The sequence below is a fragment of the Leptonychotes weddellii genome, chromosome 10 (genome assembly GCF_054177405.1).
Source record: "Leptonychotes weddellii isolate Sample4059 chromosome 10, ASM5417740v2, whole genome shotgun sequence".
Taxonomy (NCBI): Eukaryota; Metazoa; Chordata; class Mammalia; order Carnivora; family Phocidae; genus Leptonychotes; species Leptonychotes weddellii.
Window position 1 is genome coordinate 51652399 of NC_138378.1, and position 15952 is coordinate 51668350.

The 15952-nt window shown below is 36.1% G+C and overlaps 1 protein-coding gene across 6 annotated transcripts in view; it reads left to right on the plus strand.

The window, feature by feature from the left end:
* The window catches only part of REV1 (REV1 DNA directed polymerase), a 101720-nt gene that overhangs the window by 16610 nt on the left and 69158 nt on the right, over nt 1-15952 (plus strand). For 3 of the 6 annotated variants that reach the window (XM_081831999.1, XM_081831998.1, XM_081832000.1), the window contains exons 2-3: nt 12117-12180; nt 13785-13911. The exons of 1 other annotated variant lie outside the window; for it this stretch is intronic. In XM_081831999.1, coding sequence (XP_081688125.1) covers nt 12127-12180; nt 13785-13911 — 181 coding nt within the window. In that variant the 5' untranslated portion in view covers nt 12117-12126. Of the gene's footprint in view, nt 1-12116; nt 12181-13783; nt 13912-15952 lie in introns of those variants that run through there. 2 more of the 6 variants (XM_081832003.1, XM_081832001.1) reach the window with 2 other exon arrangements.

Here is a 15952-nt window from a genome sequence, read left to right on the forward strand (position 1 = left end):
TTTGGTGTTGGTTGTGATCTCTCCTCTTTCATTCATGATTTTATTTATTTGGGTCCTTTCTCTTTTCTTTTTGATAAGTCTGGCCAGGGGTTTATCAATCTTATTAATTCCTTCAAAGAACCAGCTCCTAGTTTCATTGATCTGTTCTACTGTTCTTTTGGTTTCTATTTCATTGATTTCTGCTCTGATCTTTATTTCTCCTGCTGGGTTTAGGCTTTATTTGCTGTTCTTTCTCCAGCTCCTTTAGGTGTACGGTTAGGTTGTGTATTTGAGCCGTTTATTGTTTCTTGAGAAGGCTTGTTTTGTTATATACTTTCCTCTTAGGACCACCTTTGCTGCATCCCAAAGATTTTGAACAGTTGTGTTTAGATTTTCATTTGTTTCCATGAATTTTTTTAATTCTTTAATTTCCTGGTTGACCCATTCATTCTTTAGTAGGATGCTCTTTAGTCTCCATGTATTTGAGTTCTTTCTAACTTCCCTTTTGTGACTGAGTTCTAGTTTCAAAGCATTGTGGTCCGAAAATATGCAGGGAATGAACCCAGTACTGGTTGAGACCTGATCTGTGACCTAGGATGTGATCTATTCTGGAGAATGTTCCATGGGCACTAGAGAAGAATGTGTATTCTGTTGCTTTGGGATGGAATGTTCTGAATATATCTGTGAGTCCATCTGGTCCAGTGTGTCATTTAAAGCCTTTATTTCCTTCTTGATCTTTTGCTTAGATGATCTGTCCATTTCAGTGAGGGGGTGTTAAAGTCCCTTACTATTACTGTATTGTTGTCGATGTGTTTCTTTGCTTTTGTTATTAATTGGCTTATATAATTGGCTGCTCCCATGTTAGGGGCATAGATACTTAAAATTGTTAGATCTTCTTGTTGGAGAGACCCTTTAAGTATGACATAGTGTCTTTCCTCATCTCTTATTACAGTCTTTGGTTTAAAATCTAATTTGTCTGATAGAAGGATTGCCACCCCAGCTTTCTTTTGGTGTCCATTAGCATGGTAAATGGTTTTCCACCCCCTCACTTTCAGTCTGGAGGGGTCTTTGGGTCTAAAATGAGTCTCTTGCAGGCAGCATATCAATGGGTCTTGTTTTTCTTATCCAATCCGATACCCTGTGTCTTTTGACTGGGGCATTTAGCCCTTTTACATTCAGGGTAGCTATTGAAAGATACGAATTTAGTGCCATTGTATTGCCTGTTACTGTATATTGTCTCTGTTCCCTTTTGGTCTATGTTGCTTTTAGGCTCTCTCTTTGCTTAGAGGAGCTCTTTCAATATTTCTTGTAGGGCTGGTTTGAGGATCGCAAATTCTTTTAGTTTTTGTTTTTCCTGGAAGCTTTTTATTTCTCCATTTTCAGTGACAGCCTAACTGGATATAGTATTCTGGCTGCATATTTTTCTCGTTTAGTGCTCTGAATATATCATGCCAATCCTTTCTGGCCTGCCAGGTCTCTGTGGATAGGTGTGCTGCCAATCTAATGTTTCTACTGTTGTAGGTTACCAACCTCTTCTCCCAAGCTGCTTTCAGGATTTTCTCTTTGTCTCTGAGACTTGTAGGTTTTACTCTTAGATGGTGGGGTGTTGACGTATTTTTATTGATTTTGAGGGGAGTTCTCTGTGCCTCCTGGATTTTGATGCCTGTTTCCTTCTCCAAATTAGGGATGTTCTCTGCTGTAATTTGCTTCAATATACCTTCTGCCCGCCTCTCTCTCTCTTTCTTCTTCTTCTGGGATCCCAATTATTCTAATATTGTTTCGTTTTATGGTATCACTTAGCTCTTAAATTCAGGGTGGTACTTGGTATTAGTAAATTAGTTGTTCACATGGCTTCCCACTGCCTTCTCGTCCAAGGAAAAAAATCCTAGATGCTGCTATATAGATTTCTTGGAGAAGTAGCCTCTTGCCCAGTGTTGTACTCCAAATGAACATCACAGTTACCCTCTTCCCTGTGGCTTGCCTCTGTGATTCTAGCTGCCTGTGGAATGTTCTCCAGTATCAGAAGTCCTTTTTTTTTTTCTTTGCTTCTTTTTAAAAATTTCATTTAAAAATTTTTAATTGTGGGGAAATCACAGAAAAGTTACCCTTTTAACCATTAAAAAAAATTTTTTTATTTGAGATTGAGAGAGCACAAGCGGAGGGGGAGGGGCAGAGGGAGATGGAGAACAGCCACTGTTGCGGGCTCGATCCCAGGACCCTGAGATCCAGACCTGAGCCAAAGGCAGACGCTTAACCAGCTGAGCCATCCAGGCGCACCTAGCCAATACATTTTAGAGTTACAGACCTGTAACTAACAGATTAGCACTAATGAAAATGTATTTGGGCAGTTTCTAGATGTGTAGTGGGAATTTTGCTGGTGTGTGAACTGTTTAGAACCCTATGTTAATAATTCTTCAGGAAATAGATGGGATACCACTTTTGCATGAAAATGATTGCTCTTAGTGATTAACATCATTCCGTGGGTAGGTATTAAAACCCACCAGTAATCATAGTAAAGAAGACAGAGTGATATTTTGTTTTGTTTTGATGGGATTTGAATAGTTTCTTTAAATGCACATTGGAAGTCCAGAGGGAACTGATAACTGTCTGCTCCAGCAAAAGATGAAATAAAGTTAAGGGCAATGTATGAGTAAGTAATTTTGATGTATTTTTTAATAAGCAGATCCTTCATAAGACTCTTCATAGGGTTTTGAATATCTCTGTTAAGAGAGTGGAAGAGTCAGGAAATCTTCAGCATTGCAAGTCATTTGGGGTCCCTGGGCTCATTATAAACACAGCTGCTGTCCCGTTTGCGCCCCACCTGGCTGGCTGTTCTTCCGTGTTGACACTGGGGGCTGGGCGTGGCTGCACTGACAGCCTCTCATTTCATTGGTCTTTATCATTTCATTACTTGAGGGCTAATAGGTGAGTTTTAGCTTATGAATCTTTTGAGGGGTGGAACATTTTCAGCCCCTTTTGTGGTCACATACGGGAAAACAGAACACAGCCAAAAGTCTTTATCAGATTAGTTTTTAGTTCATTCATTTTGGTTTTCGGTCTTTTTCAGTTTGAGCTTTTTCTTTTTCAGAACTCAGATACTTTAAAACTTACAAAATTGAAATGGGTTTAGAGTGGAATCTTACCTGCTTGCTGTTTTGCCCCAAATTCTGTTTCCTCCTTGCCACATTCATCCCATATATCCAGTTCATGGTTCCACAGGGATTTTACTGAGCACTAATCAGTCAAACTTCATTTTATAGGTGAAGAGATGTGAGGCTCAGTGCTCTTGGACTCATCCCAAGTCATATAGCTCAGCAATGGTAGAACTGGGATTAAAGCCCAGATCTTGTGTCAGTAAATCTATTGCTCTTTCCATTATGTTGTACACCATGGATAGCTCACTTATAATAATGATGTTGTGTAGTTTATAATCTTCAAAGGGTTTCCACATACGTGGTCTCATTTGATTTTCACTCCGTGACTTGGCGGGGTAGATTAGTAATAGCAGCTAATGTTTATTGAAGGCATAACCTGAATGCTAGGGATAAGGGTACTTTTGCATACCTGAATCATTCTTTATCCATTTTTTAACTAGTTTTTAAAAACTTTAGCAATTGACTTCTATGTTGATGCTGGATAAGAAGTCTGTCCACTCCGCGCATCGACCTGGTATTGCAGTACTTCAGGAATGGTGTACCCCCAATTTAATTTAAAAAAAAAAAGGTTATTTTAAGTAGTGTATTACAGTTTCAGAAGCATTTATCACTTCCCTCAAGGTCATCAAGCACTGTGGGACTAGATAGGGAGCAAAGCCTGCAAGAGTTTCGTCTAGAAGACACTTTTTATTTACAAGTTTGATAATTTTCTGGCTTATTGATAAAGGGCATTCTCTTCTTAGTGAGCAGGGTTAGTCAAGAGGACATGTAAGTCAGAAGGTTGCTTGGAACAGAGAAGATGAGAGTGTATGTATTATTTTTGAGTATTTTTGTGTCAAATTGTGGTATCCTGGTGTATTGCCCTCCTTTATTCTAGGATAAGTCCTATTTGAAGAAGCAAATCAGTCATCTAGAGTGGAGAACTCTTGCCCTGAATATGGTTTGAGAGGCATAGGTGCCTCTTTTTTGAAGCTCCTTACTGGTTAGCAGAAACATAAGCCCTGACTTCATGGTATACTACTTTACAAGAATAGGTTTTTACATTATCCTGATTTCACACTACAAAGGAAGCACTGTAGAACCCCTAAATGACTTACATTTAATTCCACCTGTTGTGTGGTTCTCGTTAGCATAAAAAGTGTGTATCATTAACTAATCTTGTCCGTGTACCATTTTGGGGGGGAAGGAGTGTATCCTATTTCTGTCTATTAAACAACACAGAATTTGTGAATCTTCAGAAAGATGTTTTAAAATAAGAAAAATAGGGGCACCCTGCTGGCTCAGCCAGTAGAGCATGGAATTCTTGATCTTGGGGTTGTGAGTTTGAGCCCCATTTCGGGTGTATAGCTTACTTAAAAATAAAATCTTAAAAAATAATGAAATAAGAGAAATAAAAAAGTAGATGAAATGAAAGATACAGGGTATGGTTTCAAATATAGATATACTGGGGTGCAGTGTACTGAGACATTCCTATTGCTACCTCGCTTTATTTCTTACATGTAAGTTCATTTTCTTTATTTAACAAGAATTTGTTGATTTTCTGTTATATGCAAGATTAATGGCTATTTTATATAGTATGTTTTTCATATTTTCATTCTATAATGTTTGAGTATGGTAAAGGAGAGGAGTGTAGGTCTAACTGAAATAAGTGAAGTATGAATAATCTTTGATGCTGTGTACATATGAACAGAAGTCTGATAAGCCTACTTATTACTTGCTTCCTGTCACCTGGGTCTCTCTTTTATTGACCTTACAGTTTAGGTTGTTAGGTAGCTCTGCTGCATGCTAGGTTGGTCTGTTACTGTTCTTTGCCGGCATCATAGATGTGGGTCATGTAGTTTTCTTTGTGTCCAGAGTTTGTTTTTGTCTTTTAAGTTTTGTGTGTGTGTGTTTTTAAAGATTTTATTTATTTATTTGAGAGAGAGAGAATGAGAGAGAGAGAGCACATGAGAGGGGGTAGGGTCAGAGGGAGAAGCAGACTCCCCACTGAGCAGGGAGCCCGATGCGGGACTCAATCCTGGGACTCCAGGATCATCACCTGAGCTGAAGGCAGTCGCTTAACCAGCTGAGCCACTGAGGCACCCCTGGAGTTTGTTTTTTTTTTCTCCCTACTCTTTCTGCCTAACATCTTTCCCTTAAGTTCATTTGTAGGGCTAGTTAGTGTTTCCTTAATTGGTACTTATTTCTTTTTAGATTGTAAAAGTTTAGAACTCATACAAAAATGTCTAATTTCTATAAAATAAAAAGATAAAAAAAATAAAATGTCTAATTTCATTTATCTCAGAATTGCCTAGTAAGATATGGTGCTTTATACCCAGTAATCTTCCATTAGCTTTGATCTATAGGTAGTTCAGTGTGGTGTCCCCTATACACATGTCTGAATTATTTCTTAGATGCCATAATTACCTATGCTATGAGAAGTAATCTACAGTTGTCTACTGAACTACCTAGCATCTATTGTCTGACAAAAGAAAGTTATACAACTGATGTCATACAGCAGTGACAGGGCTGATAAATTGCCATTCCCAATATTCAGCAAACACCAGATTTGCATTTAGGTTTTTACCCCAGTCCACTGTCATAGGCCATCTTAGTCTGTACATGGATTATTTAAATGAATTTGATAGTACAAGTTGCCTTAAGTCTTTTCTGGAATAAGTAAAGGAGGTCTGCACAAATAAATCTAGAGCATCAAGACTGTTACATAATCAAATGTTTAAAATTTGTTGCTAAGGTATATGGATAGAGAATTAATTTTTATGTTTGATTTCTGAAAATAGTTCTTCAGTGTGTCTTATATAGAGTACAAAAGGGAACTGTGAAAGGATTTTAATCTAAAATGGAATAAGAGGATAAGAAATGGAGAATCTTAGGCATATGCCCTCAGAGGAACGAACTTAAAAATTGAGGGGCTGATTTCCTATAAATGCCTGATGTACAAAAGATGGAGACTTCTCTCCTGACCAATGAATATCTGCCAAGAATCTCTCTCCATTCTCAAGCCAATGAACTTACTGCTTGGACTCCAGCTGGGCTTCTCCTCTTTGCAATCCTTGCCCATAAATACAGCCCATCCCAAACCCTCAACAGACGTGCCTGTAGCTTTGTACAGAATGCATTTCCTGAATTGAAATTCTGCTGTTCTCAAACAAATTCAGTTTCTGGTAAAATGAGCTTTCCTCAGTTTTCCTCTTTATTTAGGTTGACAGAAATCTAGTAGTCAACTACCCAAACCTCTTACAATAAAAGACCCAGACAATACAATAATTGAGACCTAGAGAGATGGAGATGTACCAGACATCAGTGAAACCAGTTAGTGGCAGAGCCTGGACTAGAAACAATTCCTCTTACCCTTGCTCTTTTATTCATAATCTTTTGATTCACTTGTGCTGTATATTATGTTACAAACAATGACAGATTGACTGTTATTACTGTACTTTTATTCAGTCAGTATTTAACATTGGTTAATACAGATATTTATTGCTTTCCTTGCTGCATTTTTTTCCCTGTATTTTAGACCTTTCAAGATAATTTTTCTTCTACCTGAGGGATATGTTTTAGGATTTCTTTAGTGCAAGTTTGCTGGTGGCATTAGCTTTCTGTTTTTATTTGCCCAAAATACCTTTATTTCATCTTTTTTTTTAAGATTTTAAAAGATTAAGATTTTAAGATTTAAGAGAATGAGAGAGAAAGCACATGAGAGGTGGGGGGTCAGAGGGAGAAGCAGACTCCCTGCTGACTAGGGAGCCTGATACGGGACTCCATCCCGGGACTCCAGGATCATGACCTGAGCTGAAGGCGTCAGCCCTATTTCATCTTTCTTGACTGAATTTTTCTCTGTGTATAGAATTCTGAGTAAGTTAATTATTTATTTCAGCACTGTTGTCATCTGGCCCTGTTGTTTCTGTTGAAAAGACAGTTGTTTAATTGGTGCTCCTTTGAATTTTTTGAATGGAGTCTCTGTTTTTCCCCACCCGTGGCAGCTGCTTATTTCCTTGAACACAGTAGGCATAGTTCAGTTTTTAATCTGGTTAAAATCAGTATCTGGAATCTGTGTAGGTCAGTTTATTTTGTTTCTGTTGGTTCTCACTCATGGGATCTTACTACTTTGTGTGTCTGGTTATTTTTATTTGTGTGCCAGACTTTGTGTTTTCCAAATGGTTTGCAAAAACATGGGAAGGTTAGGATGTTGTTATCCTCCATAGAAGATTTACATTGCTTCTGCTGGATGCTTTGGAGCACTGAGCAGTCCAGAATCATCTTTTTGTTTTTTTGTTTTTTTTAATTATAATTCTAGTATAGTTCACATACAATGTTATATTAGTTTCAGGTGTATAATACAGTGATTCAACAATTCAGTACATCACTTAGTGCTCATCATGATAAGTGTACTCTTTAATCCCCTTCACTTATTTCACCCATCTCTCCACCCACCTCCCCTCTAGTAACTAGTAACCATCAGTTTGTTCTCAGTCTGTTTTTTGGCTTGTCTCTTTCTCTTTGTTTTGTTTTAAATTCCACATATGAATGAAATCATATGGTATTTGTCTTTCTCTGACCAGCTCTGGGCTCTCTTTTCTGTTCCATTGATGTTTGTGTCTGTTTTTGTGTCAGTACCATACTATTTTGATTACTGCAGCTTTGTAGTGTATCTCAAAATCTGGAATTGTGATATACCTCCAGTTTTGTTTTTCTTTTTCAAGATTGCTTTGGCTATTTGGGGTCTTTTGTGGGTCTATGCAGATTTTAGAGTTATTTGTTCTAGTTCTGTGAAATACGCTGTTGGTATTTTAATACAGATTGTATTAAATCTGTAGATTGCTATAGGTAATATGGATACTCTAACTGTTGGTTCTCCCATCCATGAGCAAGGTATATCCTTCCATTTGTTTTCTTCTTCAGTTTCTTTCATCCATGTTTTATAGTTTTTAGAGTACAGGTTTTTCCCCTCCTTGGTTAAGCTTATTCCTAGGTACTTTATTTTTTGGTGTAATTGTAAGTGGGATTGTTTTATTAATATCTCTTTCTGCTTCATTGTTAGTGTATAGAAATGCAACAGATTGCCATGTATTGATTTTGTATTCTGTAACCTTAACAAATTCATTTATCAGTGGAGTCTTTAGGGTTTTCTATGTATAGTATCATGTCATCTGTAAACGATGGAAGTTGCTTCTTTACCAATTTGGATGCCTTTTCTTTCTGTTATCTAATTGTTGTGGCTAGGACTTCCAGTACTATGTTGAATAAAAGTTGTGAGAATGGACATCCTTGTCTTGTTCCTGATCTTAGGGGAAAGGCACTCAGTTTTTCACAATTGAGTATAGTTTTATAAGGTCTTATAAGATATTTATTGTGTTATGTTCTCTCTAAACCTACTTTGTTGAGGGTTTTTTGTCATGAGTGGGTGTTAAATGCGTTTTTTGCATCTATTGAAAAGATCATATGAATGTTTTCCCTTTTTTTGTTGATGTGAATATTGAATCACCCTTGCATACCTAGGTAAATCTTGCTTGATCATAATGATTTTTTTAATGTATTATCAGATTCATCTTGGTAATACTTTGTTGAGGATTTTTGCATCTGTGTTCATCAGAGATACTGGCCTGTATGTAGTTCCCTTTTTTTGTAGTGTCTTTATCTGGTTTTGATATCTGGGTAATGCTAGCCTCATAGAATGAATTTGGAAGCATTCCTTCCTCTTCAGGTTTTTGGGATAGTTTGAGAAGAATTGGTATCAATTCTTCTTTAAATGTTTTCTAAAATTCACCTTTGAGGCCGTCTGGTCCTGGACTTGTTTGTTGGGAGTTTGATTACTGATTCAATTTCATTGTTAATTGCTCTGTTCAGATTTTCTATTTCTTCCTCATTGAGTTTTGGGAAGTTATTGTTTCTAGGAATTTACTTCTTGTAGATTGTCCAATTTGTTGGTATATAATTTTTCATAATATTCTCTTATAAACTGGGGTGCCTGGGTGGCTCAGTTGGTTAAGCGTCTGCCTTCAGCTCAGGTCATGATCCCAGGGTCCTGGGATGGAGCCCCGCCACGGGCTCCCTGCTTAGCAGGGAGCCTGCTTCTCCACCCCGCTCATGCTCTCTTGCATGTGCTCTCACTCTCTCAAATAAATAAATAAAATCTAAAAAATATATGTATTCTCTTAAATTCCTTCGTATTTCTGTGGTGGTGTTTGTTGTTTCTCCTCTTTTATTTCTGATTTTGTTGATTCGAATTCTCTCTCTCTCTCTCTTTTTTTTCCTTTTATGCATCCGGCTAAAGGTTTATCAGTTTTGTTGTTTTTTCAAAGAACCAGCTCCTGGTTTCATTGATCTGTTCTATTGTTTTTTTGGTTTCTATTTTGTTTATTTCTGCTCTAGTCGTTATTATTTCCTTCTTTCTACTGGTTTTTCTACCTCCTTCAGGTGTAAGGTTAAGTTCTTGATTTGAGATTTTTCTTTTTGAAGTAGGCCTGTATTGCTATAAACTTCCCTCTTAGAACAGCTTTGCTGAATTCCAAAGACTTCAGACCATTGTGTTTTCATTTTCATTTGGCTTTTTGTATTTTTTGATTTCTTCCTTGATTTCTTGGTTGACTCATTCATTGTTTAGTAGCATGTTACTTAACTTCCATATATTTGTGTTCTGTAGTCTAGGATCATCTTAATTTACTTTAAGAGACTGAAATAATCCAAGGTAGGATATGTTTTTGGCAAAACTTGGTCTGTGTACTTCCAGTTTACTTACTGCTAGGATCCTAATCCTAAGTGTGGAGATTTATATTCTTGGAGGACACTTAAATTCTAACTTTTGTTCCCTTACTGTGTTTGTTCAAAAACCTTGCCCAGCCTTTCAGCTACTCTTTTATAATTGCCACGTGTTCTCAGAGGAAAAAACTGTCCCAATCTGGGAAGGAGAGGTGAAGTGGCAGGTTTTCTTTTTCATCTTGTAAATCTTGGCCCGGTAATTTTTCATTATTTTCTGGGCCTTCTATGCCTTTTTTTTTTTTTTTTAATGTTTTGTCTAGCTTTGTTCTTCCTAAGCAGGAAGGTTGATCCAAATAACCTAGTTTACTGTTTGTTATGGGAGTTTCTCAAAAGCAGAATTTGAATGTATAAAATGAAATTTGTTTCTCATTTCTTTTTCCCTTTTTTCAGTCTTATTATTTAAATCCTCAATCAATATGAGCTTGCTGTACTCGGTAAAATTAGTGGAAATGAAATTACTAATTTCAGTCTCATTCCTTTTCAAAGCTTAAACATTTGTCTGGGATAGCTTTATTACTTTGGAATAGAGAAAGAACCTTTAAAAATTTTTTAAATTTATTATAACTTCGATTCATAGTTTTCTACCCTCATTAAACCACTGTTAATATTTCATATTGGCCTTTTGCAGTAGTTACCCAGTAGATCTTAAATGAATAAGGCTCTTAAGTAATTGATTAGCCAACTGAATTAAACTTTGATAATATATTTTATTCTTTAACTTACTTTCATTTAGCTGATTAATTGTTGCCTTTAATTTTTGTGAGTATGCATCCTTAACATATAATGGCCAGAACTCCCAAACTGTTTACTTGTAAGGGCAGATGTATAGATTCAGAGTTTATATGAGATCAAGAACTGTGTGTTAACACATTTCCCAGATTCCTTTAAGGTAAGGGGAGAAGTCTTGAGTGACTAGACAAAGTGAGCCCCTTGAAAAAAGAAGTATTTAGTAGAGCAAATATGGCAGTTCTGGGACTCATAATGAACACATTGGGTAGCCATGCCCCTACCTTTGTCAGACTGAAAACAGCGCCAACTCTTCTCTTCGCCAGCATCCATGTCCCCTAATCTGGGTTAATCACCTTGCCTCCTGTTTGCAGAGCTCTTTGTTCATGCCCCTTGTCTCTCTTTCAGACTTGCATTTTTTAAGAGAATGTCTCTACATATCTTTTAGACCCCTTTTAAGAGTAGACAGTAGAAATTCCTAATTAATATTAATGGCAGCAAGGGAAAAGTATAAATCACATAATATGTCAAATATAGAGAAGTATTTGAAAGAAAATATCTGCTGATGTGTGTGGCTAAAGTGTCATGTTTTAAGGTGTCATTTAGTGACAAATTCTTATAAACCATATCAAAGCTGATTTGACTTGGATAATGTACAGAGCTTCTCTCATAGCGTATTAATTGATATTAACTTGTACATAGTTAGTGGAAGAAAAATAACCTAAATAGAGGACATGATAATTTCGTGAAGGATAATGCAGTCATGTCTAAAGATGTAGCCATATGGCTAGAAGAATTTTATAAGGAGTTTCAATTTAATGCCTGCTTTGACTTCTGAGCCATTTTATATCTTGCTAGCCACTAAGCCAGCTGACACTTGAGAATAAGCCATTATTTGGTCATTTTGGTGGTTTAATGGGATAGTGGGTCAAGTGCCTTAAGGAGAATGCCAGATTTGATAGTTTATTATAAGTGATAATCCTTCTGCATTATCTCCCCTAGATGTGTTGTTTTAATTGACTTGTTTTAGGGGTTTTTGCATAATAGATGAATTACACTGTGACTGCACTCTTAAGTGTCTAGTATGTAATAGCAAAGACAGAGTTTAAGAGCCATATCAGAGGGCAATTCATGAAGGAAAATGTTTTCTTGGGTTCTTTTAATATTAATTAATGTTAACAAGTAAGTGTGGCCATGTTAATTTGGTGATTCTTTATGCAAATGTATATTAGGTTTGATGCTCAGGAATGCATAAAAGTTTTTGCTATAAAACTAAATTTATAGTAGTTATAATTTAAACCTGATACTTACCTACAGGTGTTTTAGGTACAAATTTCACTTAGAAGCAGGAGAATAAATGCTTTGGAAAGAGTTTTAACTTTCACAAATTGAATATTTGAGTTTATTTTAACTTATTTTTCTTGATTTGAAATAAAATGTCAATTAGTAGTGCATTATGTTATAAAATTCACTTTTTTTTTTTCCCCCTTAATACAGAAGCTCCACCATGAGACGAGGTGGATGGAGGAGGCGAGCTGAAAATGATGGCTGGGAAAAATGGGTGTGTTTTAAAAGAATAAAAATACTTATATTTAATTGTCTAGGTATTTTTCATTCTTCTTGTAGGTTATAGTGTGGTTTAAGGCATTTTTTAAAAGTGTAAATCACTTTAGGTATCAATTCTTCTGAGTTTTCACAACGTATTGAAAGCTTGTTTAAACTTTTTAACACGTGAACTTTATTTTATCTTGAGGAAATAAATATTCTGGTACACAGGTATTTATTTATGGTAATGGTATTGCAGCAGTGCTAATTAATACTGAAAAACAGGAAAACATGGTATACTGTAGTAGGGGATTGATCAGATAAATTGCCTCTATGTAGTGGAACACCATTCAACCATTATTTATCTTTACATTTCTCTTTCTCTCTCTCTTTCTTTCTTTCTTTCAAGGGAGAGAGTGGGGAGAGGGGCAGAGAGAGAGAGGGAGAGAATCTTAAGCAGGCTCCATGCCTAGCATGGAGCCTGATGTGGGGCTTGATCTCACAACCCTGAGATCATGACCTGAGCCAAAATCAAGAGTTGGACGCTTAACCAACTGAGCCACCCAGGTGCCCCTTACCTTTATATTTAACTTGGCAAGATGGCCTTGACTAAAATGTTGTGTTATAAAGGACTATTATATATGATCTTATTTTTCTAAAACCTCTATATTCTGAGACATAGTAATAAACTTTGAAAATAAGATCCCAGAATGTTAACAGTGAATGGAATCCTACCTCATTTAAGTTTTCTTCATATTTTCCTATATTTTTTGAAAAAAAAATTTTTTTCCCACAATGAACATGTAATATCTGAATAATCAATGAAGTAATTTCCATTTTGGAAGAAGTATGTGTACCACTTCTAGATATCTGTGGCTGTATTTTAAAGATCTAATGGATAGTTCTTTTTAGTAAAGTAAAATCAATAAAGAGTTAATTGGTAATTCAAATAATTAAGCTTAATTTTGTCAGTGTTTAGGAAAAGTGTAGCTGAATTCATATATTTATGTAGGTCTTTAGTAAAAATAATGTTTTTATATTCTTTCTGAAGTACATGTTCTCTAATAAAAATTATTACTGCTATCAAGTAGATTGATTAGATCCAGAATTTGGTCCCTGAATCTTCTATTATAGTAGCTACATGTATGGAGGGCTATACTGGTTTGTTGAACTGTTTCATTTTACTTTAAGTTGCTAACTTTAAGCTTCTGGTATTCAGAAGAAGTGGAAGCCAGTGAAAAATATACTCTTACTGACCACATGTCAAATTTTTAATTGGTTTAAACTTCATTGTAACTTCTTGATTTTATAGGTAAGAACAATATTTTGTGACATTAAACATTATTCTTGACCTACCTTTCTCCTCTTTTAAAGTAATTTATAAGAATGTGATAAAACAGTTAAAAATTGAATTGACAAAGGGAAAAGTCTTCCTTGACCTGTTTTATTGTCTTGCCTTATGGTTAATGTTTGTAATTATACCTTATGTTATCATTATATCTTGGTCACTAGCGTAGAATACGGTTTGTTTATTTATTTATTTATTTTAATGTAAATTTCCTTAAAGAGGGTGAAGAAAATATAACTTTTGTGATTGGTTTACCTTTTTTTAAATTCTAGGGTGGGTATATGGCTGCCAAGGTCCAGAAATTGGAGGAACAATTTCGATCAGATGCTACTATACAGAAGGATGGAACTTCATCTACGATTTTTAGTGGAGTTGCCATTTACGTTAATGGATATACAGGTTGAGTCCTTTTTACTTTTTAGGTACCCTCTTTTGGCATGTACTTTTATTAGGATTGAGAGTGATTTGTTTTAAATTCTGTTTTTATTTATCTTCTATATAAAAATGATAAAATCCTCTACTTAGAGTCTTTTACTTTTCCTTTTTGTCCCACCTATACTTGCCATTGTGTTTTTCATAATTTTTATCGAAGTACATAATTTTATTTTATTTTTTAAATTTATTATTTTTTTAAAGATTTTTTTATTTATTTGATAGAGACACAGTGAGAGAGGGAACACAAGCAGGGAGGAGTGGGAGAGGGAGAAGCAGGCTTCCCACTGAGCAGGGAGCGCGATGTGGGGCTCGATCCCAGGACGCTGGGATCATGACCTGAGCTGAAGGCAGATGCTTAACAACTGAGCCACCCAGGCACCCCAAAGTACATAGTTTTAAAAAGCCAAATGAGGTTTAAAATGGAAAACAGTAGTCTTCTTTCATAACCATGTGACGGGAAGCTCATCACACATGTATGGGGCATGTACACTATGAGCTTCAGTATAGTGGGAACTGGTAGGGCCATTTCATTGGTGAATTTCCAACTGTAATTATGCATAGGTCCTTTTGAGCTGATGGGAGAGGAGAGTTGTGTGTGTCTTAGATTTCCCAGAATCTTACTTAGAGAAGATACAAACCTAACTGCTGGCATTTTGGTTGCCATGGGGGAAGGATGGGGCCACAATTCTCACAGTTTAGAAAACAGAATTTCATTTCATCTTCCTCTTCTTTTTTTTCATCCCCTACTTCCACTTCTCCCCTCTCGTATGCCTGTTGTCATTGAGTCCAGTCACTGGAAGGGACAGGATAATCTTTCTTTTTTGTGAGTGGAAATGGAGATCTGGACTTCTAATTTGTCTCTCAGACAGAATTTCAACCATAACTTCTTGTTTTATGATCTGTTCACATGGCCACTTTTGAAGGTGCCCGGTGCCTCTTTTTCTTGGCACTGAGTTTCTCTTGCTTTCACTGGCACCAAGCAGACTCTTCTGTGCTTCCACATAGCCAGCTTAGATTTTATCTTTCTCTGATCTGTAAAGTTATCATTAGTCTGTTGGCTATCAGCTTTTATTACTAAAGTTTTCATTCTCTTGAGAATGCTTCTCCTCTTAAGATCATTTTGTGTATTTTTTTAAAGTGAATGGCTGTAAATATTTGTGTCATTCTGTGATATTTATCCCTCTCTGCTTCTCAGCTGGCTGTTACTTGCTTTTCTTTGAGGTCTCTTTATACGTCACTTCCCCTAACTTGTCTGATTGTCTTCCTACTGGTGTAGGTGACTTCTCATGCTCCTGTGGGGCTGTGACTCCTTAGTATCTTACCATTTATTGGATCTTATTGTAGTTGCCTGTTTACTGGATAAGAGCAAGAGTTACATTTTCACATTTTCATTACTGTTGTGCTGTGTCTCTACAGTGACTGGGCATTAACCACTCAGGAAATATTTATTGAATTAAAATTAAGTTTTAATTAACGGATACATTTTCCTGGTTGAGTTTTATCGGGCATCGTTGACAATGAATTTAGTCTAAGAATGTTATCTCAAAATGAATGCTGATGCAGCTTTGGGAAAGTTCATAACATGCAACTTTTCTTCTTAGATATCCTGGAACATTCAAGCTCCACAGACTTTTTTGAGATGCATTATAAAGATTATGTGTTAAAAAGAAAGAAACATTGCTTGTTGCATTAGCCAGTAGTAGAAGTCCCCAGTTCATGAGGGCACCCTTATTTATATAAGAAGAAAGAGATTCTTTGTGTGAGGGAGGAAAAAAAAAATACTATAGTGATCACTACCATAGTTGAGAATCGAATTCTAATTCTACTTTTGTCACCATTTTTGTGTGACCGTAAGACATTTTCTCTATGCACCTGTTTTATTTGGACCCAATTTTATCCCTATCTTTTTCATGATTATCCCTGTCCTTTTCATTATTTTCCCTATCCTTTTCTTTTGGATAGGGGTGAAAATATTAATTTTCACTATTACTAAGATTACATTATA